The sequence below is a fragment of the Balaenoptera acutorostrata genome, chromosome 16, assembly GCF_949987535.1.
Source record: "Balaenoptera acutorostrata chromosome 16, mBalAcu1.1, whole genome shotgun sequence".
Taxonomy (NCBI): Eukaryota; Metazoa; Chordata; class Mammalia; order Artiodactyla; family Balaenopteridae; genus Balaenoptera; species Balaenoptera acutorostrata.
Window position 1 is genome coordinate 55,932,355 of NC_080079.1, and position 27,172 is coordinate 55,959,526.

The 27,172-nt window shown below is 48.3% G+C and overlaps 1 protein-coding gene across 4 annotated transcripts in view; it reads right to left on the reverse strand.

Annotated features, from left to right (window-relative positions):
- The window catches only part of TSPAN14 (tetraspanin 14), a 56,178-nt gene that overhangs the window by 19,506 nt on the left and 9,500 nt on the right, over positions 1 to 27,172 (reverse strand). For all 4 annotated transcript variants that reach the window (XM_007177921.3, XM_007177920.3, XM_057531453.1 and 1 more), the window contains exon 2: positions 9,450 to 9,547. In XM_007177921.3, the coding sequence (XP_007177983.1) occupies positions 9,450 to 9,530 (81 nt within the window). In that variant the 5' untranslated portion in view covers positions 9,531 to 9,547. The remainder of the gene's footprint in view (positions 1 to 9,449; positions 9,548 to 27,172) is intronic.

The following is a 27,172-nucleotide window of genomic DNA, read 5'->3' on the forward strand; positions in this document are numbered from 1 at the left end:
CCACAGCATGAATGAATCTCACATACAAGATTTAACAAAAGATGTCAGACTCAAAAGATGTCCCTCCAAAATTCATATCTTGAAGCCCTAACCCCCAGTGTGATGGTATTTGGAGGCGGGGAGGTAAGTAGGGTTACATGAGGTCATGAGGGTAGAGCCTCCATGATTAGAGGAAGAGGGACCAGAGCTTGGGTTCTCTCTCTCTGCCACATGAGAAAACAGCAGGAAGGCAGCCATGTGCAGGCCAGGAAGAGAGCCCACACCAGAACCTGACCATGCTGGCAAACTGATTTCAAACTTCCAGCCTCCAGAAATGAGAGAAAATAAATTTCTCTTGTTTAAACCAAACAGCCTGTGATATGTTGTTATGGCAGCCCAAGCTGACCAAGATAGGAAGAATACTCGGGCAGAAAAATTAGATCTAGCATCCAATCAAAAGTTACTAGATAGGCAAGAGGGAAAATAAAAACATGACCTATAACAAGGAAAGAAATTCAGTAGCTAGAAGAAGACACAGAAATGAGAGAGAAGATGGAATCAGCAAAGACTTTAAAATAGATATTGTAAATATGCTCAAAGATTTAAAGGAAAATAAACATAATGAAGAGACAAATAGAAAGTATAAAAAAGATCCAAATAGAACTATTAGAAATAGAAAATACAACATTAGAAAGGAAGAATCACTAAATGGGTTTAACCGCCAATTAGGCACTATAGAAGATGAGTGAACTTAAAGAAAAAGCAATAGGAACCTTCTAAACTAAATGGTAGAAGGGGGTTAAAAAAACCCACAACTGAGCAGCACCTCAGTGACCTGTGGGACAACAAGGAGTCCAAGGGAGGGAGGGTGTACGTTTGAAGAAATAATGATGGGAGTAATCACATATTTGGTGAAAAATACAAACCCACAAATCCAAAAAACGCAATGAACTTCAAACAGAACACAAAGAACACACACCAGCACATATCATGATAAAATTGCTGAAATCCAGTGACAAAGAGAAAATCCTGAAGTAAGCCAGAGAGGGAAAGAAAAGACACATTATATAAACAGTATGCATATACAAGACATTTAACTAAATGCAATGAAAACATATCAAAATGTATAGCATGCAGAAAACGCAGAGCATCAAATATAGGCATACCTTGGATGTACTTGGGTTTGGTTCCAGACCACCGCAATAAAGCAAGTCACACTAATTGTTTGGTTTCCCAGTGCATAGGAAGATTATGCTTACACTATACTGTAGTCTATTAAGTGTGCAATAGCATTATGTCTAAGAAAACAATGTACATACCTTAATTTAAAAATACTTTACTGCTAAAAAACGCTAACCATCATCTGAGCCTTCAGTGAGTCATAGATCTTTTTACAACAGTAACATCAAAGGTCACTAATCACAGATCCCATAACAAACACAATAATAATGAAAAAGTTTCAAACAGTCTAAGGATTGCCAAAATGTGACAGAGACACAAAGTCAGCCAATGCTGCTGGAAAAATGGTGCCAATAGACTTGCTCAACGCAGGGTTGCCACAAACCTTCAATTTGTTAAAAATGCAGTGTCTGGGAAGCACAATAAAATGAGGTATGCCTGTACTTATACTATAGGAAGGAAGAAAGATCTAAAATCAATGACCTAATCTTCTGCCTTAAGAAGCCAGACAAAGAACAAAATAATCCCAAAATAAGTAGAAGAGAGAAAATAATAAAAAGAGCAGAAATCAGCGCAATAGACTGGAGATGGATGGTGGTGATGGTTGCACAACAGTGTGAATGCACTTAATGCCACTGAACTGGGCACTTAAAAATAGTTATAATTCTAAGTTTTGTTATGTATGTTTTACCACAATTTTTAAATATAAAAACATGATTTTTGAAAAACTTTTAAAGAAATTAATAAAATAAAAGCAGAAAAACAACAGAGAAACATCACCTAAACTAAAGGAAGTCAGATCCGAGAGTGAAATCTAATTTATAGTGACAGGAGGCAAATCAGTGGTTGCCAGAGGAAGGGTGGGGAGGGAGTGACTACAGAAGGGCGCAAGGACAGTTTCTAGAGGGATGGAAACGTTTCACATCTTCATTGTGGCGATCATGATCAGAGGGGAGGGAGGATACAGCTGCCAGCTCAGCGCACTGAACACTTGAAATGGGTACAGGTTCATCCTTCCTTCCTTCCCCCTTCCTTCCTTCCTTCCCTCCTCCCTCCCTCACTCCCTCCCTTCCTTCCTTCCTTCCTCCCTCCCTCCCTCCCTCACTCCCTCCCTTCCTTCTTTCTATGTATGTATGTATCAATATGTATATTAGAAGTGGATTTATTTATAGAGATACACATTCCATAGTCAGAATGCAGTCCGTCTCAAAAGGTGAGAATGGCCTTGGGAGAAATACACTCCACAGACAGAGTGTGGGCCATCTCAGAAGGCGAGAGCCCTATTCTATTTAATCTACACTTCAATAGAAGTGATTTTTTTAAAAATTTATTTGGCTGGGTCGGGTCTTAGTTGTGTCACATGGGGTCTTTTCGCTGCAGCGCGCGGGCTTCTCCCTAGTTGTGGTGTGCCGGCTCCAGAGCGCGCGGGCTCAGTAGTGGCAGTGCGTGGACTTGGTTGCCCTGCGCCATGTGGGATCTTAGTTCCCTGACCAGGGATTGAACCCATGTTCCCTGCACCGGAAGGCGGATTCTTAACCACTGGACCACCAGGAAAGTCCCCAGAAGTGATTTTTAAAAAAGTATTTCTAGGGGAAAAAAAAAAAAAGGTACAAACAAGATGGGAGTAGGGTACTCCCCCATAGATGACAAATCACCCCAGCAGACTGGGCCACGCTATTTACTGGCCAAGGAAGCAGAATTATACACACCACCAGTTACTTAGACCTGACGCCACCCTGTGAGTGTGTAATAATCATATGTCCTGGGGAATAATCACAGTGCACCATACTGCCCATCCTCGCGAATCCCTCCTGGTGGTCCCAGCCACAGATGCGCCTGAGCCAGTGAGATCAGGAGCCGTGGCCCTACACGGATCAGCAACTCCTAGTTCTAGCGGAGTCTCTAATTAAGCAATCCTCGCCCTCTGTCTTGGCAAGACAAAATGTGGAAAAATATACAAACACACACCCCTATGAGTCAAAAGATAAGGCAGTCTATTTCCTATGAATTGGGGCAGCCCTTCTGGAGAATATGACTATATAAATGTCAGGCCGGTCAAAACGATGGACACACCTTCTGACCCATTTACTCTCACTCCTGGGAATCTATCCCAGCAAATAATTTCTCCCCTTTCCCCAAAGGGAAGAATCTGTGTTACAAAAGCTAATCACTGCTCCTTATCTAGGATAGTAGAAAAATTGGAAACAACCTAAATGTCCAATATAGGAATTTCCAAAAATACAATCAGGAAGACTATGCGGCAACCTGGAATGTTCTACACTAGGTGATGCTGATACGAAAACGCAGACTTCAAGATCACGTGGATACTCTCACCAAGATGTGAAACTATGTGTGACTGCAGACAGGAAAATGGAGCCTGAAGGAGGGAACACAGTCAAGTTGGGATGCCTTGTGTAGTCTTCTAGAATTTCCATGCAGTTACAAAAGTTTAGTAAATAAAACTGGAAGGGAAAAAAGGTACCACCTCTCAGCAGTGAAAGTGAAATAGTCTACACATGTTATTAAAACACTAGACTTTCCCTTTCTGACTGCATTGAATTACCAAGAAATGGAAGCAGAGAAACCATCTGCACTCAGACCTAGGGATCAGGCTTTGGGGTCTGATATCACATGGACAGAGTTCAGCTCAAATAAAGGCAATTCTCTAACGGTTAGAATGATCCAGAGTCAACGGCCCATTGTAGGGCCAGACAAAGAGAGTTAAGACCATCCACCCACAAAAATGCCACAAATGGGAGCAAGGGCAGGGAGCTGCCGTTAGGTCCTTCCGCATCGGACTGGCTTTGCCTCTCTTGGGAAGGGTTAGGGTTAGGGACTGTCTTGGTTTGCCTGGGGCAGTCCTGGGGCACATCTGTTGTTCCGGCAAAATTCTTAATAACCTCTCTTTCATTCTTAAAAGTTTCCCAACTTGGAGCACAAATTACATGCTCACCCTACTCGTGGGAGCATCTGTTACTTCGGAGGAAGGGGCCTCAAGCCACGCTGGTCACAGAGCACAAATGTCCATGTTTCTCACCCAGAAACAGGCTGCACATCAGGGTCAGAAATGAATTCCCGCATTTTACAAGCAGGGAAGCTGTGGCTCAGACCTGCCCTTGTCACTGAGAAGGTCCACAGCAGGGGGGGCTCTCTGTCGTCTGTGCCTACAAGCAGCCTCCGTTTTTCACTTTTATTCCACCTCTGAAATAGATCCAGGCAAGGGTTTTATCAGGATCTTTGCAGATTAAACTCAGTGTCTGTGGTGGGAGTTGCAGGCATCATCGGAATCATCCCTCGAGAGGATTCACTCAGCAAAACCAGGGAAGCTCAAATTCTCTGTGGAATCAGGTGGGGTGAGAATGAACAAAGAGAAAGGCTGTAAGCCCCTCCCAGCTTCCTTACTTCTGCAAGTCAAAGTGAGATTCTTTTAAAGAATTTTAATCATAGTAAAGTACACATAATATAAAACTTACCATCTTAACCATTTTTAAGTGTACGGCTCAGTGGCATTAAGTACATTCACAGTATTGTGAAACCATCACCACCGTCCACAGAACTCTTTCCATCCTGCAGAACTGACGCTCTGTCCCCATTAAACAGTAACTTCCCATTTTCCCCTCCCCCCAGCCCCTAGTACCCACCATTCTACTTTGCGTCTCTGAAGCAGACTACTCTATGTACCTCATATAAGTGGAATCACAGAGTATTTGTCCTTTTGTGTTTGGTTTATTTCACTCAGCATAATGTCCTCAAGATTCACCCATGTTGTAGTATGTGTAGGAACTTCCTCCATTTTTAAGGCTGAATAATATTCCACTTTTTGTTTATCCATTCATCCTTCGGTAGACACAGGGGTTGCTTCTAGCTCTCAGCCATTATGACTAACGCTGCTATGAACAAGGGTGTGCAACTATCTCTTCAAGATCCTGCTTTCAATTCTTCTAGGTATATGCCCAGAGGAGAACTGCTGTATCATATGGTAATTCTATTTTTTACTTTTTGAGGAACCACCATACTTTTTTCATAGCAGCTGCACCATTATACGTTCTCACCAACAGTGCACAAGGATTCCAGTTTCTCCACATCCTCGGCAACATTTGTTATTTTTCTGGTTTTTAATAATACCCATTCTAATGGGTGAGAGTGATATCTCATTGTGGTTTTGATATGCATTTTCCTATGTCAAAGCGAGATTTTGCCCTAGAAACAGGTCTAACACATCCAAGGAATGATTATAATTTTAAAAACCGGGCTTACCTGGTGGCGCAGTGGTTAAGAATCCGCCTGCCAATGCAGGGGACACAGGTTCAAGCCCTGGTCCGGGAAGATCCCACATGCCGCGGAGCAACTAAAGCCCGTGTGCCACAACTACTGAGCCTGCGCTCTAAGAGCCCACGAGCCATAACTACTGAAGCCCGCGTGCCACAACTACTGAAGCCTGCGCACCTAGAGCCCGTGCTCCGCAACAAGAGAAGCCACTGCAATGAGAAGCCCGCGTGCCACAACAAAGAGTAGCCCCCACTTGTGGCAAGTAGAGAAAGTCCAGTGCAGCAATGAAGACCCAACGCAGCCAAAAATAAATAAATAAATAAATAAATTTATAAAAAGAGAGAAGTCACCGCAATGAGAAGCCCGCACACCACAACGAAGAGCAGCCCCTGCTCGCCGCAACTAGAGAAAGCCCACACACAGCAACGAAGACCCAACACAGCCAAAACTAAAATAAATTTTAAAATAATAATAATAATAATAATTTTTAAAAACCAAGAAAGGGTAAAAAGTGCTAGTGTCCTCAAAATGCTGTGGTGGCAGCATTTTCCTGACATCCCTGTGATAAGATCCCCATGAAGCCCAGCTCCATGTTCACCCAGTAAAACATGCAGTTCAGAACAGACACAAACACTGCGGGCATCCACATCTCTCGCCTCAACCAAGTATTATTGGTCCCTTGGAAAAATCTCGGCCTTGAAGTTGGAAGGAGACAGCTTAAAAAACAAAAACCGGTTAGAGTGCTATAGGTGTTTGCTATAAAGAACGTTACCGTGAAAATAATTCTGGACGGGGCAAACTGTTAAATAAAACCTCTGCTTGTTCCAGCACCTGGAATCGGTCAAAGAATCAACAGGATGCTTCTGCGTATTCAGACCTGCCTCCGGAGCCCAAGTCCACCATCAAGGCTGTCATCCTTCCGCTCCACTTGCTCACTGTTCATTCATCGAAACCAAACAAAAACTCTCTGCAAAATGATCCATCTGTGCTTTGCTTCAAAATAATCCAAGGTGGGGGAAGATATAAATTAAACATGATAGGCTGAGTTGGTAACTTTTGAAGCTAGCTGATGGGAACATGGCAGCGGGGAGTGGGGGGTTCATTATATTCCTCTAGTTTCGTATTTTCTCCATTTAAAAAAGAAAAGTTCTCTGAGGAGGTAAGGGCTTGGCACATCATCTTATTCATTTTCAGCAACCTTGTGAGGCAGGCAGCAGGCAGGTGAGAGCAGTATTTCACAAAGAAATCAGCTCAGGTGAGAGTCCAGACTGGCACCCAGGAACCCCCGCTGCACCACGCACTTCCCTAAGGGCTCTGCGCCCCAATTCTCAAGCCTCATTCCACATTCCCAGCTCCTGTGCAGATGAAGACAGCAAATCTCCGCCTAGAACCCAGCAGGGAGGGGCCGGGCAGCCTCCCCCTCCTCTCATTTTCCCAACAGAGCTCTCATGCCTCGTTTTCCTGACTGTTCCTGTTTGTCCTGTCCTGTTCTGCCCCAGTGCACACTAACTGAAAAATGATTAACTCTCGACCACAGGCACTGCCAATTCTGCAAAACTCCGATAACGTTGTAGCCCCCTTCAATCACCAAGCAGACTTGTTACAATTCTGGATTCATGAACTCCGCTATGTGAATCTGGTGCTGCCAATGTATTATATTGGGCAAGTTAGTAAAGCTTCCCAAGAGCAAAGAATCTATCCTGAAGAGGCTCTGAAGAAACAGAGATTACCAGGGCCCTGGGCCACAGCAGCAGCAGGAGAGTTTCACTCCAGATGCAAAAATCAGGATGAGAGTCAGAGGTCGGGATATAAGGCCAAGCAAGCACAGCTGGCCAGCGGGCAAGGGGTACAAGAGCCGGGTGGACAAAGTGTCTAAAGTGTCAAACCACCTGCCTAAGCCAGGTGGCCCTCAACTGTGCACCTGGCTGGGGGCTGGGGACTCCAGGTGAGGCCAGAAGGCTCTCCTCCAGACAGGGAGCAATGCAGGTCTGAGAAGCCACACATCTCAGGGGCGGGGCAACCACAGTCCTCCCATTAGGAGGGGCCCACAGGGACCACCTCAAATGTCCAGCACTGCCCTACCTCAGGGGCAATAATGAGGCTGCTGGTGAAAGGTTGTCTGGGCACCAGAAAAGTCCTGCGGTGAATGGCCAAGCCACTGAATCCCACCCTACTTCTCCAGGACAGAAAACCCCCCAAACTTTGAGATAAATCATCAGGGGGTGATGCTAGAAAAACAAGGGTGAAAGGCTGAGAGACCTTGGTAAGTCGGCCTCGATGTCAAGAGTTCCAGTCCAAATAGGAAATGCCAAAATCCTCAGTAGAGGCAAATGTGGCATCATGACCACTTATCCTGTGCCTCCTTCTCCATCAGGCCCCACCCAGACACTAGCTGCAGACACTTGGATTAAATGAGGTTTTAAAACCCTCTGTGCACGGTCATGTCACCGTGCTCTCCTGCACAGAATCAATGTCTGCCTCCCCCTGGACCAATGCCACTGACATGCTCTGATATCTCCCTTAACCCCTTGACCATCTCCAGCCAGTACCTAATTTCTCTGCTCCTCTTTAAGGCAAGACTCCTTAAAAGAACTGTCATGAGTCACTGGTCTCCACTTCCTCATGGCCCACTGGCTCCTGGACCAACTCCAGGTGGGTTTCCATCCCCAGCAGTTCTGGTCAAGGTCATACCCTCCACCTTGTCAAAGCCAATGTCAATTTTCTGTCTTCATCCTACTCCTCTCTACATGAAGGGCTTCCTCTCAAGGCTTCCACGACACAAAATCTCCTGGTCTTCCTTTTATCTCAGGCCACTCACTCACAGCCAACTTTGGAGAGGACTTTCCTCCTCAACCCCACCTCTAGCATCCCCGCCTCGATATTCAGACCCCTCCTCTCCTCAGTCAATACACTCTCCTTCGATGATCTGGTCACCCCTTCCTCTGATGGTGGCCAAGACTTTCATCTCCAGGATGGCCACTGGTACGGGACACTGACATCTCCATGTGGCTGGCTAAGAGACCATTCAAACCCTTCTGCCCCAAATGCCCATCTCAGAACATGGGACCACCATCCATGCCTTCACTCTGTAGAATCACTCCAAAATCAGATGACACCATCCAACTTATAACCTACCAAGAGTTACTGAAAGAAGTAGAATTCCAGCTACTTACTGGGAACCATACAGTCTTGCATGACATGGCTTCTTCATGCCCGTGTCCTCACCTGTGTCCCCTGTGCCCTGTACTCACTCAGCTTCAGCCACATGGCCTTCCTTTTGCGTCTTGCACATGCCAAGTTCATTCCTGCCTCAGGACCTCTGCACATGCTGCTCTCCCTACCTGGAGCTTTCTTCCCAAGACCCCACATAGCTGTGTCTTCACTAGTACTCAGGTCTCAGCCTACAAGCCACCTCTCCTCAGAATGTGCTTCCCAACCACCCGGCCAAGCGGCTTCACCCGCCCTGCTCTGAGGCTCAGTAGGCTAATACCCCTTCTGATTGAACACCAGCACCACAAGGACAGGGTTTCACTCCCCTTGTCCACCCTTACCTCCCAGAGCCCAGGACAAGGCCTGGCCCACAGTCCAGTGTGCACAAAGGACCCGGCGGCTGATGTCTCATTGGGGCATTCCTGGGGTGTGGGTGGAGGGAAACCGACACGCATCTGGGTCAGAGCCCCATCTTCCTGAACCCCCAAGGCTGGGGTAGGGCCCCTTAATCTGGTCTTCAATCGCCTTGGCCTTCCTCATCACAGCACCTGACGGTCTACTTTATAATTTATTGGGTTGGCCAAAAAGTTTGTTCTGGTTTTTCCGTTTTGAACGGAACTGATTTTCCAGTTTTTTGAACAAACTTTTTGGTCAACCCAATACTTGTCACTGGTTTCATGAGGACAGGACCCTGACCATCAGCCACCTTACCCAGAGCCTCACGGGGGTCTGGCAAATCAAAAGAACATGAAGAAGCATGATTTACTAATTAAGGACTGCGCCAGGGAACATGGCCACTCTCACCCACTCACCCAGAAGACGATATTGTAGCTGAAAAGGAGGTACTTGTACCAGCAGCTGACCTCGGCGTTGGAGTATCTATAATAGTGCATCTTCTGAGAAGCAGGATCTGTGGAGAGAGGAGGAGTGATAAGACAGTAGGTTCAGTTTCGAAACATCTCCCCAAAACCTGCCCCCCAAGGAAAGAGCAAAGGCAAGATACAGACTCAGGCTCCAGAAATCTCCAAATTGTCCCCTGTGCTCTTTTACTGGTCCAGACGTGGGATTACTATCAATGGCAGCTACAGGTTAGACAAAAATCAGGTGAAGTCAACTTTCCATAAACAGCCAAAAGAATAAGAGGAGAATTTTTGAAAGAATGGAGAATGGTGATTTTTAAAAAGTGTGTTCTAAATACCAGGACTTCTGCTGGGAACCTTCCCAAACATTATCTCATCACCTCTCCATTGGGTATTGATTTCCCCACTTCCTGATGGGGAAAATAGGAGTTCAGGAAGGTCATGTGACTTGCCTAACGGCAAGACAAAAACAACAGGGCCCAGGATCTAAACCAAGGCGGAGCGGTTGGGGGTTCCCCACAGTCCACATTCTTTCCACCCACGGCTACCTGGGGCAGAGCAACCAGGAGTCGAGGGAACCAAAGGAAGAAATGAGGGCTTGACCACTGTGAGCCGCGTTTGGGAAGAAGAGATGAAAGGGCAGGTCTGGACGTGACCTAACAGTGACCAGTCAGGAAGAGCCATATTCGTTCATCTAACATTTTCCGAGACAACCCCCCAAGCTCGCCCTCAAAAGGTAAGGAAGGCAGAGCACCCTGGCCCAGGCAGAGAGATCCTGTGAGCCCACAGCAGTCAGCCTTCACCCCATTCCCCCTTCCTCTGCCTAACCTCCCACCTACCAGGACCACTGTTTTGGCCTCCTGGGGCTGCAGTAAAGCTTGGATTATAGAACACTGAACAGCACAGGGTGAAGGAGGGGCCACTCTTTTTTATCTGTGTCCACCCGCCAAAGCCTGCACAAACGAGGGTGCCCTCAAAGGGGAATGAATTCCGAGGGCCTGGCCCACCTTTACTATGTTCCTTTTTGAACCCCAGTGGCAACCTAGGTGAACCCTTAACTCCTCCATTATCCCCTGCTGTCAAACAGTGGCTGAATGGTGGGCGAGGAGGCAGGTGCCTGCCTCAAGCTGACCCCCAGGGTGGGATCTAAGGCTCACGGGGAATGCTCCCCCCCACCCCCTATTCGCCCCACTCCCCAGGGGGAGGAGAAGAACAAGATGTAACCCAGGGCCTAAGGCAAAAACCAACAAGGCTACTCTGACAGTGGGGAGACAAACCACCCACAACTGCCAGCAAGAGACCAGCTTCTGCGCCTCGCTGTGGAGCAACCATGGCAAAATCCCTTCCTGTAAGGTGGCCTCGGTGGCCTGGCCGTTGGTCTGTAGCGTTCTGAGAAAGTGTTGCCAAGCAGGGACATGAAAACCACATCCTTCTGGAAACGGGTGCTCTGACTGTTCCACCATCCTTCCCACAGAGCAGAACCAACAGGCAGAGCCTGGACACCACCATCCGCTGGCTCCCCTCCCTCCAGGAGCGATGGGAGCGTGGTCAAGGCCCAGCAGGGAGTGCCCAGCCTGCCTGGCCTCAAACCCAGCCAGGGAGGGGCAGTGACCCAGCAGCCCCACGCCCACTTCCCCATCCCACCAGCAGAGCAGCAATTCTACAAAACTCCCCTCCAAGAATGCGTGCGAACACAACCCCAGGTAATGAGGGACAATACTGGACACAAGGACACACAGGAGGCCTGAACACAGCCTGGGCCACGCAGGGTGGCTGCAGGGAGAGGAGAAGGAGCTCTCAGGCAGAGATTCCTTCCTTCAGCAACATGACCTGACCTGGGCAAGCGTCTGCCTCTCGGGGCCTCAGCATCCTCAGCTAAAACGGGGCCTTAACAACCGATTCTTAATGTCACTGGTGTTGAGGAGATCAGCCGGCAGCATCAAAATGACTTACTCTAAACACAGATTTCTGGAGATTCTGATAAGCAGGTCTGGGTTGGGGCCAAGAATCTCCAGTTTTGACAGATTCCCCAGGTGATTCCTGCCATGCCTAATGGACGAGGTATCAGCTTGGGCACGGAAGGCTGTAGTCCCTCTGGGGATCTTGCAAAGGTGGAAGGACCTTGTCAGCTGTATTTGCAGCACAGAGACTGGGGAGTGCAGTAGTGATGGCTCCTGGTAAGCAATTAACTAAAAGTAACCAAAATTCACCCACTTGTGTTTCGCAGATTACAAAACCCCAAAGCACTGGTTTGTCTTCCTAGCTGCCAATGTGTGAATTAATCCATACAGGAAAAATTTTTTTAATCTAAAACTCAAGTAAGTTTAAGACAGAGAACAGCCAACTTGGCTGGAAATGACCTATGAGGCAGAAAAATGTTTAAGTGGTAGAAACCCTGTTCTTTTTATGGACAAGACAATCCTGCTCCTTGGAAGGCCAAATGCACCTCCCCACCTGTGCATCCTAAAGAAGCCAGAAAGTGGATGGCCGTGCCCTCCATGGAACTGGGCCCCAGAGACTGGGGAGGGCTGCTCAGGCGTGGCACCCGAATGTTCAGGAATCCAAGAGGGCGCTCCTTGGACATCATTTAACCTAACCATAGTAAAGAACTCTCCCCAGAGCTCTGAAGCAGTAAGCAAAGCCAGGCTCCCTTCTTTCTCCTTGGTCTCGGCTCCACAAAGAAGCCAGCTAATTAGCACTGGCCTGTATGCTTTCCACAGCACTGCAGACCTCATCCCTGCCCGCTTGCCCAGGGCCTCTGAAAAACGATGACCCTGAGGTGACACAGGGACTCCCCATGTGGAGATCCCTGGTCTCCTTCAGCTCCAGCCAGGTAAGCAGCAGGGAGAACATGGAAAGGCCACAGGGAGCTCCTTGGCACGCAGGCTGCAGGGAGCCTGTGCTCTGGAATGTGGATTCTCTGCAGGGGGCTGGTTTTCTCACCATCTGCTCCCCCCTCCTCCACTGGGCTCCCAGGGTCTCACCCCACAAAGACTCACAACCAGGAAATAACTCTGCTTTCACAGATGTCAGGGTATGAACCCACACCCGGAGAATCTCAACAACCATGACGTAAACCCCAAGCCGTCACTCCCTGGTAACTTAAACACTCGGAACTATACTAGCCAGGTCTGTGCCAGGGAATGATCAGAAAGAAACACCCGAATCGTCCATGAGATGATGTGTCACACTCAGATATGTCCCCTTACACGCCTGCCACCGCCCCCGCCCCCAGAGCACTCGCATGAGCACTGTGCCATTTGTGTTGGATCAAAATAACCTTACGAGGTTTGGGGGCAGGGTGTCTCAATGACACTTATTTCCCCATTCCAACCCACAGAAGAGGAAACTGTTGACGGGAAACCATTTAGTTCAGTCTTTCTTCACCCACTTGTTTATTCCTCCTCCCCATGGGAAGAGAAGGCACTCAATGGACCAGGAGGTGAGGAGAGTGACCCCAGCCCACACTTCACCTAAGGAGCAGGGAGGAAAGCCTGCCTCTCACTCCTGACCTGCTCGCTCTGTTCTGGGACCAGGAGGTGGAGAAGCAGGTCCTGAACTTCAGCCCGAAGATCCAGGTCTCCACATAGGCAAGCCCCAGAATTTAAATGGAAGGAGGTAACAGTTAGACCTGTTTGGACCCTAGCCTAAGCCACATCCTCCAACGCAGGGCCTTGGGTTTGGAGGGGAATGAAGCCAATGAGCATCTGAGGTCTGGCTTGGCAGCTTCAGAACCTCAGTGAAGGAGGAAAGACTGTTGAGTGCTCCCCAGCCACCAGCCTGAGGTGTTACCCAAAATTTACCAAGGACCAAAGAACAGAAGGCGATGAGGACAGCGGCGCTGCAACCAGAACCAGATCTGACCCAAAAGTTAGCCAAAGTGACTCCAGAGTGACTGTGGTCCCTGACTTCTCACCTTCTGTGGTAACCCTAGTCACGTCAGAGGAAGGCAGAACTCAGCGCTCTACCAGCTAACCAATTAACACCAAGACCATTTACCCTAAAATACATACACAGACTAAGAACTTTGCCTTCTAACAGAAGATGAATAAACTTTTCACAAACACTAATTACCACCACAATTGAGAAGAATCTCCAAAAGCTATTTTGTGTTTTTTGCATAGAAAACAATTATCAGAAAAATTTAATTCCAAGTCCTCAAACTGTCTCAACTCCAAAAGTTATCAAAAAAGAATAAAGCATTTATGTGGCAAATAGGAGGCATGTGTTTGTCAAAACATCAACTTCTTAAAACAAGGGGGAAAGTCAGAATTATTTAAGTGTTGAGATAGCTCGTTTGCAATCAGAGAGGAACTGAATAATAGGCTAAAACCAATCTAAATATTAAAGGCTACATGTACACACACACACACACACACACACACGCCAATCTCCTTCACTTTTGAGCCAACAGGAAAAAACAATCCAAAGTACAAAAATATCAGTATAAAACAGGTAAGTTTTTAAATTCCCATACAATTAAAAGGAACATTAAAATGAAAAAGGACACACAAATGATAAGCTACCTGCAGCTGCAGCTATTATGACAAAGGGTAAATACTATCTGCAACATATAAAAGTTCATACTTAACAAAAGATCCTAGTTTTAGACAAATAGACAAAGGATACGGGCATTATACTGAAATGGAAGGACAATACAATTCATAAATGGAAAAATATTCATAGTCACTGGAAATGAAACTTAAAGACAACCCGCAGATAGTGTTTTACACTTTAATTTAACAAAATCACCACCACTATTGCTGGCAAACCACAATGAGCCTGGTGCATTCATACCATGCTGGCATGGGAGTAAACTGTTACTAACCCTTTGGTAAGCAATACAGTTACAGACATTCAAATTCAAAAAAAAAAAAGCCAGACCCTTAATCCAGTAAACTCATGACTCAGAATTTGCCTCAAGGAAAGAAACCAAAAGAAGAAAAACAATATGAGTTAAGTATGAAATCTAAACATCCTGGTTTGCAATTATGAAACAATTTGTAAGCATGTGGTCAAAGGTCAAAATGGAAACTAAAAGCGTGAAAATGGTTTCATGGGTTGGTAGACATACAAGTGATTTTCTAAAAAGGTTTTCATCATCGCACTTACCATTACCACCTTTGTATTAAAAATATAAACTGAGGGTCTTCCCTGGTGGCGCAGTGGTTAAGAATCCGCCTGCCAATGCAGGGGACACGGGTTCGAGCCCTGGTCAGGGAAGATCCCACATGCCATGGAGCAACTAAACCCGTGCACCACAACTACTGAGCCTGCGTGCCACAACTACTGAAGCCCACGTGCCTAGAGCCCGTGCTCCGCAACAAGAGAAGCCACCGCAATGAGAAGCCCATGCACCGCAACAAAGAGTAGCCCCCGCTCGCCGCAACTAGAGAAAGCCCGCACACAGCAATGAAGACCCAATGGAGCCAAAAATAAATAAATAAATAAATTTATAAAAAATAAAATAAATAAAATTAAAAAAAAATAAATGGAGGCCACTGCTGGTGGAGGATGCTGGCCCCCCAAGTGTGATGACCTCTGTAGTCAAAGTAAACAGGGCTCATCTACTTTGGGATAATATTAACTTGTAAGATTCCTTCCTCTTCCCTCTCCCTCCCACCGCTTTATTTAGTTTAAAAAGTAGCACATGCTCAACTGTAAAATACTTGGACAATTCAGAAGTGCGCAAAGGGAACTGGCAATGAGAAGCCACTGACAATGGCTTTCAAATTTTTTACGATGGCCCACAGTAAGAAGCACATTTAACAATCAATCCAGGGCACACATACTTACATGCACCCCTGAGTTTTGTGAAACAGGACTTCCCCTTATCACAGGCCATGTGTTCTAGATTTGCTGTTGCTTTAATTTTTTTCAAAATTGTCCCTGCACATAATCTACGAATCAGCGACTGTAAAAGCTATGTTGAGAAAAACAGCAGATCCCAGGTCCCAAGGCCAGGCCTTGCCCTTTCCAGGGACTCCCTCAACTTCTAGCTGGTCTTGATGTTAACTTTCCAAATATCTCTTAGAAATTTCTGTATATGATATGTTTGTCTTACTATTCCCTGGCTTTTCAGTGTTATTTAGGTGTTACCTATCCACTTCCCACCCTGGAAGACAAGGGCATAACTCTCTTCCCTCCTCTACAAACCACCTGTGCCCCAAACCGCCCCCCCCAACTCCTTTCCCATACCTGCACTCCAATTATAGCTAAACTATAGTGATGGCTAGAGTAATTTTCAGTGTTTACATTATTAGGACCACGAGAGCCATCAGAGTGAGCCATGTAAACCATGATTACTTTTCCTAGACAACGTTTTGTTCTCTGGAGTTAATAATTCTTATTTTTCTGTTTGTTTAATTTTCTACAAATTTATTAATATTCAACCCCAAATTCAATGCCAGTTGTCCAAATCTCCTCTCAATAAGCTCACTCACATCAGATGTCCTATTTCTAGTTCTTCTTCCAGAAGAAACCTCTCCTGGAATCCTCTGAGCCGCTTTAATCTGGACTGGGTCCCAGAACTCCCTTTTGCCTCATTTGGGATACAGCCTACAAGAGAGCCAGTCTTTGTTCACCTTGGTGGAGGAAATCTTCAGGGCAAAAGGAAAGTTTTTCAGACCCTGTATGTCTGAAAACATCTTTATTTTACCTTCATTTCTGAATAAAAGTTTGGCTGTGTATAGAGAATTCTAGGTTGGGAGTTAATTCCACTGAGAACAATGAAGGGGTCGCCCTACCTATATTCCAGGGTATTGAGAAGGCTGAAACCACTCAGATTCCTGATCTTTGTATTTAACCTGTTCCTTTCTTTCTGTAAACTTGTAGGATCATCCCTTTCTCCCCAGCACACTGACATTTCAGGGTACTGGTCTATCTTCATCCACTTGGCTCAACATTTGATGAGTCCATACAATATGGAAACCTATATCTTTCTAGGAAATTTTTTTCTGGATGATTTTCCCACTTGCATTTTTCTCTGTTTTCTCTTTCTGCAGCTCCTATATTAATGGATATGGGAACCCACGCTGATTCCTTAAATTTCTTACCTCTTTTGCTCTATTATGCATCTCTTCATCTTTCTTGTCTATTTTCTGGAAGACTCTTTCAACTTTATAATAATTCTAATTATTCTATTAATTCTGATATTTTTGCTCTGTTCTTACTCTTTTAAACTTTTAATACTTTTTTGTTTTCTAAATGTTCCTTTTGTATAGTATCCTATTCATATTTCATAGATATAATATTTCTCTTATCTCTGAGAAAATGTCTAATTTTTTTCAAAATATTCTCTCTAAATAGAATATTTATTTCAAGTTGCCTTTTCCCCCCTACTTGTTTTGCTTCCTTTCATGTTAGGTACTTTCTTCAGATATTAGCAATCCTTGGTAATCCTCATGACTAAGAATAAATGCCTAAGAACTGAATAGTAGCACTGAGTTCTTGGGCAGGTGAGTTTCTGTGCAGGGCGATCTGGCTGGGCCATCTGCTAAAGATGTCGTCAGCATCTTTAGTTCTTTCCTCTTAGGCCAGTCAGGTTCCCCAGTGAGGTGTCTTTTAATCTCCTGCCTGAAAGGTAAGGGGCTGGCTGTCAGTGTTCTAGAAACCAAGTGGGATAAAAGGCTGGGGAATGGAGATAGTCTTCATATGAACCTCCAAGAACACCTGGAGTCTCCCAGGCCCTTGGTTTTTCCTTCAGCACAAGGAATCTCCAATGTCCAGCTAAAGGGAAGAAGCAGTCACCAAGAACCACTGAGAAAGGAAAGGGCTCTAACCACATCAACTGCTTTCAAACAGTTCTTATATTTAGCCACCTCTGATGCTCCTCCCCTGCAAACCCCCCCAAAATAATAATATGGTGACACCAACTCCTACATTTCAAACTGAGCCCCTCACCCATCTAATTACTGGTTTGCAAATTTTTTCTTGCTGTTGTTTCCTTTCCCATTCTCCCTGTCCTCGCAGATTGATTGCTTTTTAAAAATTCCCTTTATCTTAACTTTTGTGGGGTTTTAGGATAAAATAAAATTAGGTGTGTCCACTCAATCCACCATTTTTACACAGATCTCTAGGATGACTTCAAAAATTTTTTAATTGCCATCTTTTTACTGAGCAAAGTCAAAAAACAGGAAGTATAATTTATAACCATATAAAAGAAAGGACAAATGAGATTTTGCAGATGTAATCAAGATGAATGATCAATTTACTTAAAATAGGGAAACTGAGTGGGTCCAGTGTAATTACATGAGCCCTTAAAAGCAGAGCTTTCTCCCAGCTGAGGGCAGAAGTAGTCAGAGAGATTCCAAGCATGAGAAGGATGCAATGCATTGTTGCTGGATCTGAGACAGAGGAGCCTCATGCAAGGACCAGAGAGAGGCTCCAGGAATTAAGGGTAGCCCTGGTTGACAGCAAGGAAACAGGACCTCAGTTCTACAACAAACAGCAAGGAACTAGATTCTGCCCCAGAACCTCTTCTGAATGCAGCCTGCCTACCCCTTGATTTGGGCCATGTAAGACCCCTAAGCAAAGAACCCGGTTGAACTATGCTGACCTGGACAACACCATCCACCCATATCCCGAGCTAGAACCCAAGTTATCCTGCTGGCTCCTCCCTGCCTCATTCTCCAGACTCAGCCATTCACCAAGATTCAACCTTTCCACCTGGCCTTCGAGGCTCTCGGTACTTGTACCTGCCCACAGGCCCATCCCAGGGAAGGGCAGCCATATTCCCAATGGAGCTGGGAACCCTGCTGCACCTCCAAACAGCACACCTTAGGCTCTGGACTGTCCAGGTCCTCAGAGCCCACTGGGTACTGGGGAGCATTCACTGGCCGTAGGAACAGGGAGGCCCAAGGGGAGAAGTCTAGGAGGAGACAGGTGACTTTCAAGGGAAATGGGTTCCAGTAGGAGAGATGGTCACAAAGGCAGGCCAGAGTAGGCTGCCTCACTGCCCATGGGAATCACACACAGGAAGGACGTCATGCCTCAGCCCTGGGGCACCGCCACCCTGAGAGGGGAAGGAGGGGCTCAGCTTCATGGGCTCCCCACTAAGCTCTGACTCACCCTCAGAGTCAGAAGTGTCTAAGTCTTCCTCTAACCCATACCCCTTAGGACCCAACTCCCCATACTCAGAGTCTGCCAGAAACAGTACAAAGTTGGACATGGTGGCAGCAGCCACTTACAGGGGTCTGGAAGTTTGACTCTTCACTACGGGAAGACACTACAAAGCCAGGCAGGCGTTAGGGTGGCCACCGTCCCTTATCACAGGGTCACAAGCACAGGCCCTGCCACACAGGTGTGGGAGAAGGGAGGTTCCCAGAGTTCAGAGACCCTCAGGCCCTAGACTGCTGGACCTGGGATGGCCTCCAGGTGGAGGTCCAGGAAAGCCTAGGCCACCAGCTCTGAGCCCCACCAGGCTCTCCAACGGGCCTAGGATTCTAAGTGCTGTATGAATTGGCTTCCTGTATGAAACTCTGTTCTTAGCAAACACAGCATTATGAGCTTCCACCACCAAAAACCCACAACCCCAAACCTGATGAGTTTGAGGAGCATCAAGGGGCCCCTCACTAATCTGGGGAGGAGACATCTGTCTACCTCAGTGCTGTCACCAGGGAAGAAGCTGAGGGAGGGAGGGATGTGGGTCAGAGGAGGGAAGTGGGGAGGTGAGGGCTCAGCGGGAGAAATGTTGGGCCTGGAATGGAGGTCACCTAATCCAGCAATTTTCAAACTTACTATTTTTATTACTTTTCAAGCTACAAGAGCTTTTGTACAAAGAGACTCTGACCCAGAAACCCAGCATGGAGGTGGGCATAGCAGGTCCCTTCAAGTGGCTGGTGGAAAGGGGAGGCTCCATGAGCTACACACTTGAAAATGACCGGCCTGGTCCAGCTGATCCCAAATTCCACAGAACAGGAGAATCACTCAAGGAGCTTTTTCCAAATTGCACACGGAGACTAGTTTAATAGGACTGTGACAGACCTGGAAATTCACATTTTTAAGAGCTGTCCTTCACAGCCGTCAGTTTGAAGGGACCCCCACTGGCCCAATCTGGAACAATGTGAGCATCAAAATAAACAATAATACTAATGCATTTTAATTCATTGAATAAAGTAAGAATCCATGAGTCCATTCTAATATATATAAATGGATAAATAAACAAGTGGAGGAGAAGGGAAAGTTCTTTACAGCAGAAGGATAAATGTAAAATTAATGTAATTAAATCATTGTCACTCAGCAACCACAACAGAAATAACTGATAATGGGTTTTCAGTCTGTTCAGGCTGTTGTAACAAAACACCAGACTGGACAAAATACCACAGACCAGGCAGCTTCTAAAGAACAGAAGTTTATTCCTGACAGTTCTGGAGGCTGGGACGCCCAAGATTAAGGCGCCAGCATGGTCAGGCAAGGGCCTCATCCTGGTTCAAAGGTGGCACCTTTTCACCGTGTCCTCACAAGATGGAGCAGCAAGGGAGCCCTGTGGGGTCTCTTGTAAGGGCACTAATCCTATTCTTGAGGGCTCCAGCCTCATGACCTAAGCACCTCCCAAAGGCCCCACCTCCTAACATCATCAAACCAGGCACTAGAATTTCAATATGTGAACTGGGGCAGGGGATGGCACAAAAACATTCAGACGGTAAACAGGTTCTAAAATCAGTTGATCAAAGTTTGATGAGAAAGCAGCATGTTTACATAGTCTCAAAGTATCTCCCCATAGGACACTTACTAATTACAAAGAACATAATAATAGCTCAGCAGTGGAGAAACCCAGCAGATACCGCCTTAACCAAGTGACCACCACTGTCATCACTAGTAATGAGGCCCTCAAGCCAACATCCATCCCTCCTGAGGGGATACAATGAGGACACACCACAAAATGCATAACCCAAGTCTTATCTTGACAAAAGATCAAAAAACAAACAAAACAAATGAAGGCAGAATCTACAAAATAACTCACCTCCAGTAAAATGTAGAATTTGTGGCCATTTTCCTCTAAACAAACAAACAAAAAAGCATTTGGGCAACAAACAAGCCTGGGGCCCAAACACAGATCTTGAAGATGATTCATCAGGCAGCTTACTCAACTGCTCAGGCAGCACCAGGGTGGCGCCTGCCCACCCAGATGAGGCAGGGCCAGGTCACCCACAGCTGCTGCCCCCTAACCTCTCAAAAGGCTGTGGGGAAGGAGGCCTGGCACCGTCCTGGCCTCCCAGCTGCCTTCCCTCTGCTGCTGCAGGGGAAGCCGCCTTCTCACGTGAGGATGGGGAGCCCTGCCGTCATGGTGCACGGCACCTTGTGCCCAGATAATCACAGCAGGCCTGTTTCTGAAAACCTAAGTGCACACAAAATGTCTACCCCCAGAAGCCAGGTGCACACGAGACGCGGTAATCTGGGCCCAGTTTACAGCGACATCCCCAGCATGGACAAGAACCCATGAGGCCTACGTGCTGTGACCTCCAGACCTCAGGACCCAGAGGCCTGGACCCTCTGTCCACCCTGAGGTTCCCCACGAAGAGCCTAAGGCAAGGCCAGTTGGCGACTGAAGCCAAGTGCACAGCAATCCACCAGTGCCCTAACTCACTCTGTGAGCCCCTGGGGGAAAGGCTTTTGTTGTGGGAGATGAACATCTCAGGACCTGTTTCTACATGTCCCGGCACCTGCTGCGTGCCAGGCACCTAGAATGGGGCTGTGGACACCAAGAACTCGAGTGAGACCCGTGCCTGATGCAGGGGGCTCAGGACACGCTTCCCTCTGCTAAGTGCAGTCAGGCAGGAGCAGGAGGGCAGGATAGGGCCCAGGAAGGAAGGAAGGAAGGAGGAGGCGGGAAGCTGGTCAGGAAATGTTCCCCACAGCAGTGGGTTTAACCGCTACAACCCAGCATGGTGGCAGCCAACAGTCTCAACAGAGCCCCAGTGTGGCCCCAGCTCTGAGCCGGGCCCTGAGGATGTCACCAAGACCCCACCAGTGTGGCTGCCCTGGCAGGGCTGACACAGTTGTGGTAGGGGCCACTCCTAACAGCCGCAGACATACTGAGTGACAAGTGGGCCTGCTCTCGGAGAGAAATTCTGCTCCAATAGCTGAGTCCTGGGCAGCTCTTAGGGGAGCTGCTCCGGTGCGAGAATGTGACCTGCCCGTCTAATGTAGGTGGGAAATGTTCTTTTTGCAGGGGTTGCCCTACCCCCACCCTCCTCTGCCCCAACACAAAGAAACTATATAGGAGAACTTAGAATTACACACATTTACTCCTTTTCCTCCATTTCTCCATGCCTGAAAGGCATAAAATACTGTGGCTCTAAGATATTCAAAATCTTTGTATCCAAAGTCGCACAGTTCACTACAATATACTGTGTTTTAAGACAACCAACCAGGGCTTCCCTGGTGGCGCAGTGGTTGAGAATCTGCCTGCCAATGCAGGGGACACAGGTTTGAGCCCTGGTCTGGGAAGATCCCACATGCCACGGAGCAACTAGGCCCGTGAGCCACAACTACTGAGCCTGCGCGTCTGGAGCCTGTGCTCCGCAACAAGAGAGGCCGCGATAATGAGAGGCCCGCGCACCGCGATGAAGAGTGGTCCCCACTTGCCACAACTAGAGAAAGCCCTTGCACAGAAACGAAGACCCAACCCAGCCATAAATAAAATAAATAAATAAATAATTAAAAAAAAAAAAAAAAAAGACAACCAACCAACCCACTTCACTCCGAGGTCAGCATTGGGAGCACTCCCTAATCCTGCCCTGGGCAGACAGGGGCGCTCACCAGGCCAGGGCAGAGCCTGGCTCCTGGCCTCCGAGCAAGGCAAACAGCCTGGGGTCAGGCTCACAGAGGGACAAAGCAAAAGGTGAAGCCCGCTGGAGAAAAATAAATAAATATAACAAAGTGCGTTGAAAATGTAAAAGAGAAGAGGAATAAGAGCGGTGGCGGAGGGAGAAGCAGATTTTTTTTTAATGCAAATCAATGGTGGAACTCTACTGAAAAAAGCTGAGAAGGATCCGCAAAGAGATAGAAGATTAGCAGCTTAGTCCCTGAAACAGTCCCGGAAAGCCAGGGGCATCCCCAGGCCTGGGGGCCCAAGCTCACACCCACAAGCCCTCCACCCACCTCAACCAGAATGCAGGGGGAGGGCAGGCAATCCTAGCGAAATCCGGAGAGTCATCTCAAACATTTTTCCGCTAAAAGAAATAAATTTACAATCCCTTTTCTGGCCTATTTATTTGAACTTCAACATCTACCAAAACATCTTTATATATAGAATGCTTTGTGTTTCTACAAAAAGCAAACAACATTTACAACCTGATTTTGATCTCCTGTCGCCCAGCTGGACGGATGGGGCGGGGCAAGTGGCACCAGATGGCTGAGGGAGGCTCTGCGCCCCCTTTCACAAAAGAGGGCTCCAATTACCTCCTCGGCTCAGTGCCCCGAAGTTGACCTCGCCAGCAGGCTTCAGGGAGCCAGCTGCCAGCCAAGGCGGCTTCCACGGTCCCCAGACCCACCTCCCAGACACCGCCAGTGCCCAGGGCTACCTGCTGCGAACTGCGCGCCCGAGGGGGTGGGAGCCACGGAGCCGGAGCTGGCAGAGCCCTTTAAAGTCGGCAGCTTTAAGGAGGGCAAGAGGGTGAAGACAGCAAAACCACAAAAGAGACAGAAGAAGGTGCGAGAGTCTCAGGGTGGGGCAGGGCGGGACGGAGGTGTCTGAGCCAGTGCTTCTCAAACTTGAAAGCGCATGAAATCACCTGGGAATCTTGTTAAAAGCAGATTCTGCATCAGCTGCTGTGGGGCAAGTCTGCAGCGCTACAGGCTCCCAGGTGTTGCCGGTGCTGCCCAGTTGACAGGCCTGTGGGCGGTTCTCTGAACAGTGAGGGTGTAAGAGGCCCAAAAGAAAAACAGTAACACTGATGGAGGGAAAGGACCTTTAAGGCAAGTCGTGGGGGAAAGCCCACCCACCTAATCGTGCGTCCACCGACAGGGATGCAATCAGCTTTCTCGGAGGAATGCTTTAACTGTAGAATTTGCTCAGTATTTTAGTGCATCCCACTGGATCCTCACAGGTTATTTTTATTCCCATTTCACAGCTGTGGAAGCTACTCTAACCAAATGTTTATCAAAGCTGGACTCCCTGCCCCTTGGATACCTTCCAAGACCACAGACCTCCTGTGACGCAGGGCAGAAACACACAGCCCAGAACAGTGACAAGGCTGATCCCAGCCCAGCAGACAATGGGAGGAAAGCCATGGGGCACAGGAGGCCTCCCAGGGGGTGGAGGCTGGGTGGGGAAAGGCAGATAAAGGGCCAGAAACCCATTTTTGCCTCCTGGAATTTTGAACAAAATAAAGACAAAATGTAAATCTAGCCGCCACCCCGCCACCCCCAGGACCAAACTGGATATTTAAGTACAGATGGTATCTCTGTCTTATAGGTTTTGTTTTTACTCTTAACAGCCTGGCCTCACTTTGTTGGGAGGTAAAATAAAGAGCTTTCTTTCCATCCCCGGAGGTTCCCCAAAGAGGGAATGTGGTATTTCCAAGAAAAGGGTCAATGCCATGGTCTGAGGCAGGACTATTTATCAGTGGGCTCCTGGTGCCACACTCAGCCCCTGAGGACTGCCCGTGTGCTTCTGGGCTCAGGATGGGTGGGTTTCACCACCACCAGCCCCTCAAGAACCTGAGGAAGAAACGCGCCAGGGAAGAGATACCCTCCGTTAACCCCATCTGATGACATTTCCTCCAAAAAGGTACCCTGAGTTGGTGAGAGGGGCTCAGTGTAGCGACCAAGCACTTTGGACTTAGATTCATAGAACTCAAAGAGTCACGGCTCAAAAACGTCCAAAGTTCATCTGAGCAACCCTTCCATTTTCCAGAGACCTACGCCCATGGAAATGAATCGCCAAGGTCACCCAGAGGGCCAGTCGCACAGCTGGGACCCAACCTCAGCCTTCTCCTTACTTCCCTGCGCTTTTCCGGAGCAGCGTGCTGCCTCAGTCATGACCTTTCCCACACTTGTTTGGGCCCAACTACGCTAAAAGCTGCATCTGTGTTTCAATGCATATGACAGCGAACTTAGCTATTTTTGCTGAGTCTTGTACAACATTTGCTAAAACAAGGGCACTCCAAAGGGCAACCCTGTCCAGGGCTGGGACTTGCTTCCTAATTTGCGAGGTTGGCTGATAAGAGTCAGATAAGACAGCCAGGCTGATCTCAAGACGGATGGGTTTTGAAAAGATTTAAAAAAAATGCTAAACACGAATAAAAGTAGTGACAGCTCCAGAGTTCTCATACCAAACAACTCTTATGTCAAAGGCAGGGGGACTACATTTCAGATTCCGGCTGCGGTTTAGAAAGCTGGAGATGTATGAGTTGGGGCGGGCACACTTCCAGAAAGAGATGCCAGAGAGTAACCCTCAGCTTGGCCTGTGACCTCACACTGGGCGAAATCAGACCCCCAGGAGGAAGCTCATTTTGCCCACCAAAAACTGGGGATGAGAGATATTCAGATGCAAAGGGACAGGGGGTGGATGGTTCCCCTCAGTTGGAGAAAAATTCTCACAACCACAGAGACCAAAAAAAAAAAAAAAACCTACTGTTTTCTCAACTACCCCTGCCACTAAATGCTAAGAGCTCTTCCTACACGGCTCTTTCATGGAGAAGGACCAGGAGGTAAAGGGATCAAAATTTACGCTTGGGAGTGGCTTTTTCTGCCTAAGACCAGGAGGCTGGTGCTCCCAAAGGCATCCATGAACTCACCCTCCCCCCCATCCTTCTCCCTCTCTCACACACCCTCAGTGGCACAAACAGGCAAGCCCCCTCTCTGTCCCCACTGTACAAGTCAGCATCACTGTGATCCAATAAGATGCAAGACCCTCTTTAAACAAACAGAAATCTCAGCACCACCGGGGAGCTGGGGGTACGGCTGGGGGAAGTGACGGTACAGCCGGCAGACTGCACGCCATCGACTCAGTGGGAAGATTCATGTCGTGAGGGCTTCCGCTGGTGCTGTGCGCCCGATGCCTGCTGCCTGCCCAGCCTGCCGCCGCCTGCCTGAGATTCAAGAGCCCGGAGATGGCAGAACAAAGGAAAATGGCCGTGGCTCAGGCAGCGGGGGGGGGGGGGGGGTGGGGGGGGGGGGGGGGGTGGAGGCTGCAGGCCGGCCTGCCGGCAAGCAGGCTTTTCTAGAGCTGAGTGCTCCAGCGAGGCACAGGGGACACTGGGCTGAGCGCTGAGGTACAAAGGAAAATGGGGGCCTCAAGGCTGACAGCTACCCAGGCACACGCCTGGCCCCCACCCAAGGGTGCAGCTGGGCCGGGAGAGCTCAGGCAGACACCACTCCCAGAGGCGGCGGGCAGGTGGCTGACAAGACAGGCACTGTGCACCCCTGCTCCTTGCCCAGCTGCTCAGAGCTCTCCCCCAGGGGGGTTCCAGGCACAGCTAGGGGGCTTGAGGGGGGGGAGGGGAATCTTGACAGAGGTACCCACAAAGGGCAGGGTCCCTCCAGATTTCCAGGGATGGGGAGCACTGGGCTAGGCAGTTCACCCAACATCAGAGAACATGAGTGGGGCCCTGGAGTGGCTAAGATCTGTTCACTAAAGGACTTCTATTAGCATAATGGGCTCCCGCTACCAGCAACAATAGAGGCACTGGCCACCCCCTCTCCTCCTCCCCTCCCCCCAAAATAATTCACAATGGGAGGCAGCAGGAAACCGGGGCAGAGCCCATGAATAGCTCCACTGTCAGTTCCCAGGCGCCACCTCCTCAGCCCCACAGGTCAGCCCTAGCTGCCACCCGGCCACAACAGAAACTTCTGTGCTGCCAAGCTCCAACAACAAGCTCCTTACAACAGAGCAGTGGGCATGGGAAGCTGTGGACTTCTCACAGGGGCGGCATGTGAGGGCAATGGTGGGAGAGACAGGGCAGGGACGCAGGCCTCAAACTCACCAGGTCAGGGTCATATCGGGCACCTTTTTTTTTTAGGGGGGCTATCTGCCAGCCAGCCCTAAAATCTCCCCGCTTCGTGCCCTGCCCTTTGCAGGCATGGGGTGGCCAGAGCCAGATAGGGGAAGATTATGGTCCTTTCTGGGGTACACGGTGGCCACAAGGATGGGGAAACAGCCAGAGCACTCCCAGGACTCCCAGAAGGATCCCAGTAGATGGCTCCAACGTAAGCCCTCTCTCACATCCCTGCCTCCCTGCCCCAACCCATCCCAGGAAGAAAACCTCACCTGCCCTCACCCCCTGCTTCTGCTCTGCAAGGAAGCCGCCTGCTCAAAACAGAAAAACCCATCTATTATTTACACCAAGTGCCTTCTACACAGGCTTTTAAAATCACAGGGTGGCAGTCAGGCCCAGAGCAGCCTGAAGCGGCACAAAGCCAGGCAGAGCCTCTGGGCAGGCAGGAGATGGGGGAATCCCAGAGCTGCGGAAGGTCCAGTGGGGCCTGGACAAGAGGCCTCACACTAACCCCTGAAACCCAGGGAGAATCTGCTCTTCTAAAAGCTGATTCCCAAATCCTTGTTTGTTTCTCAGCCAGGATGCCGGACCTCACACCTGGCCCAATTCCTGCAAACTCCTGGGGCCGCTCAAGCCCACGTACGAAAAGCCTCCCCACTCCCCGCCTCCCCAGAACCTCCCTAGACCCTATCTGGCTCTGACTGCCTCTTCACACTCTTACATCACACTTTC